This window comes from Perca flavescens, chromosome 18 (assembly GCF_004354835.1).
Source record: "Perca flavescens isolate YP-PL-M2 chromosome 18, PFLA_1.0, whole genome shotgun sequence".
Lineage (NCBI taxonomy): Eukaryota > Metazoa > Chordata > Actinopteri > Perciformes > Percidae > Perca > Perca flavescens.
The window spans coordinates 29,328,994-29,339,042 of NC_041348.1; the positions used below are offsets into that span (position 1 = coordinate 29,328,994).

At 39.6% G+C, this 10,049-nt stretch overlaps 1 protein-coding gene across 1 annotated transcript; it reads left to right on the forward strand.

The window, feature by feature from the left end:
- The first annotated feature begins 4,788 nt into the window (after positions 1 to 4,788).
- On the forward strand, positions 4,789 to 9,576 carry LOC114573462 (hepatocyte nuclear factor 3-beta). The gene is made up of 2 exons (XM_028605680.1): positions 4,789 to 5,054; positions 8,271 to 9,576. The coding sequence occupies exons 1-2, from the start codon at positions 4,980 to 4,982 to the stop codon at positions 9,420 to 9,422; spliced, it is 1,227 nt and encodes a 408-aa protein (XP_028461481.1). The 5' UTR covers positions 4,789 to 4,979; the 3' UTR covers positions 9,423 to 9,576.
- Positions 9,577 to 10,049: the final 473 nt, after the last annotated feature.

The following is a 10,049-nucleotide window of genomic DNA, read 5'->3' on the forward strand; positions in this document are numbered from 1 at the left end:
AAATGAATTATGCGAGTAAGTGCGGTAATAGAGAGTTCATAGTAATTCAATGAATCTATCACATGCTAAGGTAAAAAATAGTTTACCATTAAATAAATTAAATAATATATATTTTTGTCATATAAAGGCTTACTGCTTTTATTCTCCTCCCTTATAGCATTGTGTGGTATTCTTTGTCAAAAAACATAATAAGGCCATTCAAAAGTATGTCGTATATGTATGTTTGTATTATAATAATAAATGCAATAAGTATTTTATGTGACAAAAAATAATAATAATCAGTTGTAGTTGCAGGAGCTCGCCGGTAGGTGTCAGTGTGGTTTCAGATGAGAGGAAAGTTCAGTTAAAAACTGTTTTCACCAGCAGAAACTGAAAGTGAAGACACACATTCACCTGAGACCAGCCTGCAGGTTGACAAAATCATTGGTCAGTGAGAATAAAACAACTTCTTCAATTCAAATCATGTGCAAGAAGCCAAATAATATCATTAAATTAAAATAATATGAGCCTTTGTTGACCATCAGAGGGAAAATTCAGGAAACAAAGACACATCTTCTTCAGGACACAAAGACACATCTTCTCCTATAGTACTTAATCTAAATAAAGATGTGAGTACTTCTTCCAGGTCCTCAGAGTTAGTGCAGAGGGGCCGCCACATTGTGTTTAAAAAATCTTTTTGAATGTTTTTTGAATTCTTTTTTTAAAATAAAATATAGTATCCAACATATGAATAGCAACTGGCCTATTTGTGAAAAAAAATAAAAATAAAAATATATATATATATATATATATATATATATATAGATAGATAGATAGATAGATAGATAGATAGATAGATAGATAGATAGATAGATAGATAGATATTTACACATTGAAGATAAGCATACTATAGGTAAAGTAGCCACTATGGTAGCCATACAGTTAAGCTTAAGGATCAACTGTGCCTTCCACATGTATTAGATTACATTACATTACATTTAGCTGATGCTTTTATCCAAAGCGACTTCCATTAAGTGCATTCAACCATGAAGGTAGATGTATGGTATGTTTAATGTTATAACATGATGTATACATAATTACCATATATTTTCATCTATTTGGCCTAGTTTAATATGCAACTCAATTTTATACAATATCCGTATGCAGTATGGGGTCCCTACTCGGCCTCTATTTCAGCTGAGGGGTCCCTGGCCTAAAAAAGACCCCTGCTAGAGGCCATTACAGACCAACTGATTGCATTGGTTTTGATGACCAATTCAACCATAATTTTCAAGGGTTATAGCCTATCTTAAAAGTTCATTTTTGTATTTGCAAATTGAAAATAATTTCAGCACAATCCAGATCCATTTAGTAACTGTTCTTGGGCTTTCATATAAAAATGATCAAGTCTCTTCATTTTTGAGTTTAAATGTACTTTTCCTTTAAACTTTCCCTTGTCTGTCTTCACTGCAGTTAGATTTCCTGCCAGAAATGACTCCCAAACTCCTCCAAAATGTCTCTCTGCTGCGATGAATGCTGCTCTATTTGTCTTACTCCTGTACATCTAGAAAATGATCTCTGTGTCTCAGCGTCTGAATGAACTTAAACTCGTGAAATAAATGAACAAAAATCCCTCCTAAACTGTGGGATGTCTGATGTGTTTTGTTCTAAAGGAGTTAACAAGCAAAGTAAAGAGACTGTCTGTGGGATCTTCCTCCTCCTCCTCCTCTTCTTCGGGCTGCGGGCTTTACTGTTTGTGGTCTGACTGAGTGTATTTACCTGGTGATGAATCTGAAAGGCGAGCAGGACGGACGGTACACACAGCCGAGGTGAAGGAACAAGAGAAGTCGGACCACCATGCTCTCTGCACACACCCACACACACAACCTGTTCTCCCTGTGTGGATGTCAAACAACCCCAAATATTTTTACCTTTTGTGTTCCTGTGTGAAGCTCACATGGGTCAGTAAGACTTTGAGGTGATCGACTGGTACAAAAGTAATAAAAGTACCATAGGTTAGGGTTGGGGGGTTAACCCTATCCACTGTGTTTCACAAACTGGCTGAACTTGTTTCCACCTGAAGAAACTGTGGACTAATTATTCTATAATGGGAAGAATCCTGCAGGGCTCCTTTTTGCAATATCTGGACCCATTTTGAATCTAGTTTATTTTTTGGGCTTTTCAACCTTTAATTTTTGACAGGACAGCTAGGTGAGAAAGGAGAGAGTGATGCGGGAAATCGTCTCAGGTCAGATTCGAACCCTGGACCTCTGCGTCGAGGCATAAACTTCTCAGTATATGTGCACCTGCTCTACCCACTGAACCAACTGGGCCACACAAATCTACTTTTATTTATTTATGTACTTGCGCACTGATTTGGTCTATGCCGGTCTTTGTTTGGTGTTTCCATGCATACTACTGGACATTTTTGGGGGTTTTGGTTCTTTGACCGTGTGTGTGTGTGTGTGTGTGTACATGTGTGCGTGTACACGTGTATATGAGTATGATTTTTTGTTTGGTTTGTATTTTGGGTGTTAATTTTTACATATTTTTTTACATTTTATCAACAAAAAACTTAAAAAAAAAGTAGTAATAACACTAAAGACTATAGCTCTTTTAGAATATGCTCACAGTACAAGTGGATTGGAAAACAACAAACGGAAATACAGTAAATTCAAGGCCTTCCTTTATGTCGCATTATAGCGGCATATAGCACAAACTCTGGGCCCTTATCTACTCTCACACGTTTTAATAATCACAGGTGGATGAAGGATTCAGACCCTTTATTTTGGTAAAGGTACTAATACAACACTGTGCAAATACTAAAGTAAAGTCTTGCATTCAAAACTTTACTCTGCAGTGAAAGGTTACCCTGTCAGTGTTTTCCTCTTCTGATGTTTCTGGATTAATATCACTGCTGCATTAATGTCATTGTTGCATTATCCCTCTCTAGATGTTTAAGGTTGTGCTCATTTTAACATGCTTTATAAACTGGTGTAGTTTAATCCGCAGTGATGAATCACAGTGTTTTCTCTCGGTTTGTCAAAGACTTAGGCGCACGTATTGGGTAGAGGGTTTAGGGGTCCTCCCTCACAAAAGGTCACATTTAAAAAAAAAAGAATGTAATGCCTATATCTATATGAGTCTATCGATCAACTGACACAACCTGGGCCACGTTCAGCCCCGACAAAACGCTACAAATAGCTACAGATTTAGGTCATTGCTAACGTTTTTTTTATTTATTTTTTATTACTTAAGCAAAAAGTTAGTAGTTTTTAGTAAGCAATTAGTTACTTTAAATACTGCTGAGTAGTTTGTCAACTTCCCTTTGGGATTAATAAAGTTTCATTTTAATCTATAATAATACATCAAATGATATTAGTTGATTATATTATATTTAATCATCTGCAAATGATCAATCAAGTTGTTTATAAATCAATAACAATAGCCCTACATTTGGTTTATTGTATTCATCTGCAAAGTAACTAGGGCTTTAAAATAAATGTCAACGAAAGTATTTCCCTATAAAGTAGCAGGAAATGGAAATACTCAATTGAAGTATTCTCAAACTCATCCTTTGTTTTGTTCTTTGATGAAATCGGATGGATTTATCTGGTTTTGCTTTTTATCTGATTTTTTTTTTCTCTTCTTCTTTCACTGCAGCCTATGTTGATTGTTTGAGATAAATAATAATTTAAAAAAAAACAATAAAAGAAAAACAAGTAGCCTGAAAGTACCTCAAAATTAAACTGAAGTAGCCTACAGTATTTGAGTAAAAGTACTTAGTCACTTTAGATGTAACCTAAATGTGACGTTAACGTCATTGGACAGGTAATGACATCATTTACTGTCACCGTCCTGAGAGGCCACGGGGGCTTCACACACCTGTATACAAATCACATTGAAGAAATATAAAATAGGCTACATGTGAGGGTGCACGTAGAAACCTGAAATGGCGTGCGCGTGCGTGCGTGCGTGTGTGTTGGTGTGTGTGTGTGTGTGTTCACTTTAGATGTAACCTAATAAAAGTGTGAAGTTACCTGAGTAACGTCCCATTGGACAGGTAATGACATCATTTACTGTCACCGTCCTGAGAGGCCACGGGGGGGCTTCACACACCTGTATACAAATCACATTGAAGAAATATAAAATAGGCTACACGTGAGGATGCACGTAGAAACCTGAAATGGCTTACTTAGCCTAAATAAGAATCACACCAAATGACATACCAAATGTAAAATGTAAACTTACAAAATCCAGGTGCATTTTAAGCACGCTATTAGCATTGGTGTAGTCTAATGTAGGCCTGTTGTAGTGGGTATACTGTACTATATTGGCCAGAATCTGCCTTTTTTTGGGGAGGGGCGGGGGGTCTGGGTGTCCTCCCCCAGGGAAGTTTTGAGCATCAACGACTTCATTTACTCCGTTCGGATACACTTTTTTGCACCAATTTAGCTTATGTGAAGAAGAAAAACACAGATGACAATTCAAAATATATCAAAAATATAATGGAAAGTATGTTGTTGCGTGTCAATGGTTATTTGTAAGTAGGTATATGGAAATCCTGGAGCTTTCTTAGTGGGTAGGCTACACTGCGTATGTCTGCGTATCACGTAGACCGCCTACTAATTGTCTATTAGTGTTCAAAACAAGTTTCATGCATTCATGTTATAACTGCCGCGGTGTCGATGGACTCTTTGATGGAATATTCAAATGAGAACGTGAGCTCGGGGAGGGAAGGAGGGGAGGCAGCTGATTGGACGCTGCTGCGGCAGCAGAGCGAACGCAGGTGCCAGGGTCCCCCAAAGAGTCAACAACCATGCAAGCGACTCCGTGAGGCAGAAGCCCCGCCCGGTCGCACACAGACAGTCGCTGCGCAATTATGAGCCAGTCCCGGCTCTAAACAGCCAGGATACACCGGACGGTTACCGGCTGCCAGCGGAGGACAGGTTTCGGCTCGTTTGAAGCTGTTTGGATGAATTAAAGTTGGAGCGTACACGATGCTGAGCGCCGTTAAAATGGAGGGACACGAACATCCGGACTGGAGCGGCAGCAGCTACTACGGAGAGACCGAGGTCAGTGCACTTTACTCCGGCTTTAATCTGAGATGAACCCCGCTGATTTTATATCAGTCCTGAGAGAATATTAACTGTCCTTCAATATTAGAAATACGTAAACATACACAAGGAAATGCTATCTTCCTTATGTGTAAATTTATTTTTATATTAAGTTTAGTTCATTTATATAACCTATCACTTCAAAAAGCCAACAAGTTTTGCACCAAAGTGCATCACAAAGGCAAAAACATATGTCGGCCTATACAAGCATAAAACACATAAATATACATGTATAGGCCTTACAGTACATATATGTGGTGTAAATATAACAAGATTTAAATAGAAACAAGTTGTAGGCCTACACAAATTTAAATCCATAAAATTAGATAGGAAAAAAAGATATTTAAAAATAAAAAAATTAACAAAAAGATGATTGGATATAATCTTAGCCCATGTTCTTAGCATCTCTAACAAATGAGCACTCTATTTTTTTTCTAAAATCTTATTATGTTGTATTATGGGATATACTGTACGTCGATGCTTTTTTGACGGTTTTGTTTTAGGCTAAATATAAATAAATAAAATAGATAAACCTCTAAAAGTAACATTAAAGGGGTTTGACAAAACTAAAATATGTAGGCCTATATAGGCCCTTATTCACTCATGTCCTACATTTAACCTGCATTTTCCCACACAAATAGTCTACATGGCAGCAAAACGCATTAGCCTAAATGCGTCGACATAGCACGCGAACTGTAATTAAAAGGGGCTATTTACACGCTTTCCCGCGAGATCACGTTGTACGGGGACATATCTTTGTGTCTATATTTTGAAATTAAAAAGACTATTCATTGTCAGTATATTTGACTTGTAGCTTGTAGTTTCTACATTTTTTTTTTAAATCAATTGATTATCTATTTTTTTTATTACAGGGCATTTAAAGATTACAGTTCCGTTATGTGCATTTTTAGATTATTTTTGGGGCATTTTTAAGCCTTTATTTGGATAGGACAGCTTAGACATGAAAAGGGGGAGAGAGAGGGGGAATGGCATGAAGCAAAGGGCCGCAGGTCGGAGTCGGACCTGCTGCCGCTGCGTCGAGGAATAAGCCTCTATATATGGGCGCCCGCTGTACCAGGCGAGCTAACCAGCGGCCCCGCGAAATGAACTGAATTTATTATTAATGGAAGTTTTCATTGAACCTTTCGTCCGTTATTTCCCCCCGCTTTAAAAGAGCAAATGTATTATTATTCTTGAGAGAATTCTTCTTAATGACAGGGAATCATGTTTGTTATGGAAATAAATTAAAAAGAAATCTGTCTATTTTACATTTCGTAGGCCTATTTGTTTTGTAGCCTGTATGTTTCAATCAAAATTTGAGTATCTTTTATTGCAAGGCGATTCATTTTATTGCAGCCAAAAGAGAAAAGATGCCGTTTTTTTTATTGAAGTTTTCATTTAACCTTTTGTGCAAGTAAATCTTTCAATGTATTATTCTTGAGATCCTTCTTTTATTCTCAGTGCAGGTTGACAGGGGATCATGTTGAAACATGTATCAGTCAACTGTCTGGAACCACATTAAATGGAAATTTCACTTCTTTACATTTAAAGACTTAACTTAAAGATTCCAGGAAGTACATTTTCAATGTTTTATATATATATATATATATATATATATATATATATATATATATATATATTTTTTTTTATTATTATTATTATTATTTATTTATTTTTTATTTTTTTGCAGCCAAAAGACAAATTATGCTGTTAACAACGTGAAGAATGAACTCTAAACCAACAACTCTTTATTTTATTTTTTTATGGAAATTTTCCTTTAACCTTTTTTATGCGTTATTTCCCCGTTTAAAAAAATGCATGCAGGGCATAGGGTGGAGGTTTGGAGGAAAACCAAATCAAAAAAATCGTAAAATCCTGTTCATTTTGGCTTCATTAATGTTATTTAATATGAGAGAGAGAGAGAGAGAGAGAGAGAGAGAGAGAGAGATTATATTTTGGTGAATGGTGCATAAATAAACAAATAAAAAACATATTTAACATTAATATGAAATAAAACAATCAATACATAGAAACAAGTATATACATATAAAATTACATGCTGTGTGTGTGTGTGTGTGTGTGTGTGTGTGTTAAGAGTCAACTAGGGTTGGGGGTTATACAACTTTAAAATTGTAAAAAAAAAAAAAAAAAAAGACACTATGAAGCGTTGTAAATTAAAGTAGGCTACTGAACTACACAGAGATTGTGTCTCTGGGTGATTTTCTACATTTATTGTCGGATCAATTGGAAGCAAATGGGCCGATTACTGTCTGTGTTGCTCCTGGTGACGATCGGGCTGATCCTTAGACAGTGAAAGAGTCCAAATGTGCCATCATTTAAAAAGATTTATTAATTAGAGCAGCACATATCTAAGATAAGGTAATTTAAAAAGCTCACTCAGGCTATGCAAAAGCATGTCAACAATGGCAGACCTGCAATGATTCATTGATTAGTCGATCGCTATGGACCTTTTTTCACAGCAGACATGTTGACTTGTCATAGTAGGAAAAGCACAGCCGAAATTGATAACCTTAACGATGGCTCAGTTCCATCAAGTGTCCCAGTAAGATATTTCGGTGAGTCAGCATGCCCAATACCAGGGTCTCTCCTAAGTGGAATGCAGCCATCATTAATGGTTTAATACCAGGGTCTCTCCTAAGTGGAATGCAGCCATCAGTAATGGTTTAATACCAGGGTCTCTCCTAAGTGGAATGCAGCCACCAGTAATGGTTTTGAACACACCTGTGCTTTCCCTACTATGACATGTCAACATGTCTGCCGTGAGAAAGGTCTATACCAAGCTACTATTTTCATACTTTTTTTTTTTTTAGTGTAAAAATACCAAAAATTACCTAAAGCTCCAGCTCCTAAAATGACATGGATTTGCTGCTTTTCTTTGTTATAATAATCTGATGGCATTTATACACACATTTTCAGACTAAACAATTAATTAATTGAATAATTCACGGATTACTTGATAATAAAAATAACCGTTACTTGCATGTTGTTGTTGGTTCGTTTGTCTAACTTAAGGTGCAGCCTAATTACTGATTTGTGACCCTGTTTTCTTATTTAAACAGCTTAAAATCACGCCTGTTATATAAACTCACTATAAGCTTATTAATACACGTTAATAAACCGTTTTAATAACTGGTTTCTGTCTGTGTGTTTCAGTGTTACGCCGCAGCAGGACACATGAATTCCGGCCCGCCCATGAACTCGATGAGCGGCTACATGAACGCGCCCGGCATGTCCGGCGCCGGCCACATGAGCGCGCACTACGCGAACCCGGTCGGGGTCAACCACTCGATGATGCACGCCGGCGTGTCGCAGAGCCCCGGCGCCGGCATACCGGGCCTGGGTGGCGCGCTGCCGCCGAGCATGAGCTCCATCAGCCCGCCGCCGTACGGGAACATGGCGAACATGATGAGCCCGGCGTACGGCCAGGCCTGCGGCGTCCGATCCAGGGAGCCCAAACCGTACCGGCGGAGCTACACGCACGCCAAGCCGCCGTACTCGTACATCTCCCTGATCACCATGGCCATCCAGCAGTCGGGCAGCAAGATGCTCACGCTGAACGAGATCTACCAGTGGATCACGGACCTGTTCCCGTTCTACCGGCAGAACCAGCAGCGGTGGCAGAACTCCATCCGCCACTCGCTCTCCTTCAACGACTGCTTCATCAAGGTGCCGCGCATGCCGGACAAGCCGGGCAAGGGCTCCTTCTGGGCGCTGCACCCGGACTCGGGGAACATGTTCGAGAACGGCTGCTACCTGCGGAGGCAGAAGCGCTTCAGGAAGGTGCCCGGGACGGGCGACAAGGAGGCGCCGGGGAAGCCGGGCTCGGAGGTGGCCTCGGTCGCGGCCAGCAGCGCCGGCTCCGACTCCCCCGACTCGTCCTCCGCCTCCTCGCCTCCGTCCTCACATGCCAAGGCGGCCGCGCCGGATTTCAAACCGTCCCGGGGCGAACCGTTGCCCTCCAGCCCCGTGCGCGTTCCCTCGCCGCTCGCTCACACCCAGCACCTGTTCTCCCACCACCACCACCACCACCACCCGCTGCTGCTGCACGAGGCCGCCGCCGCCGCCGCCGCCGCACACCTGAAGCCGGACCCGTACCACCACCAGCACCCCCACCAACACCACTACTCCTTCAACCACCCGTTCTCCATCAACAACCTCATGTCGGAGCCGGCCGTTCAGTACGGCGGCTACGGCTGCCCCGTGTCCGGCGCGCTGGTGGCGGCCAAAAGCACCCTGGATCCCGCCACTCACCCCGACAACAACTACTACCGCGGCGTGTACGCCAGACCCATTATGAACTCCTGAAATACTTCTTAGGGCGGAGGAAACAAAACTAACTTCGATTTGTACATTTTGTGAATGTGAGAAAGTGTTTTTTTTTGTCGAAGGCCTGCAGGATTTTTCATCAGTCATTTGTGTTTGTATATGTGCAACAGATAAAAATCTTTATATGAAAACAGCCTTTTTATGTTTGATTTTATTTATTTTAGGGCTGCAGGTAACGATTCTTTTCATTGTTGATTAATCTGTTGATTATTTTACCAATCGATCGATTAGTTGTTTTGGTCTCTGAAATGTCAGAAAATGGTGTAGGATGTTGATCAGCATTTCCTAAAAAGCTCAAGATGAAGACCTCAAAAGTCTTGTTTTGTCCACAACTCAAAAGATTTTCAGTTTCCTGTCCCAGAGGAGAGAAGACACTAGAACAATATTCACATTTAATAAGCTGACATCAGAGAAGTTTGACTGTTTTTCATAAAAAAGTGATTCAGACCAATTATTACGATTATCAAAATAGTTGCCAATTAATTCAGTAGTTGACAACTAATCGATTCATCTTTGCAGCTCTATTTTCATTATGAAATAATCTGCTGATTATTTTCCCGATTAATCGTTTGGTCCATGAAATGTTAGAAACTAGTGGAAAATGTC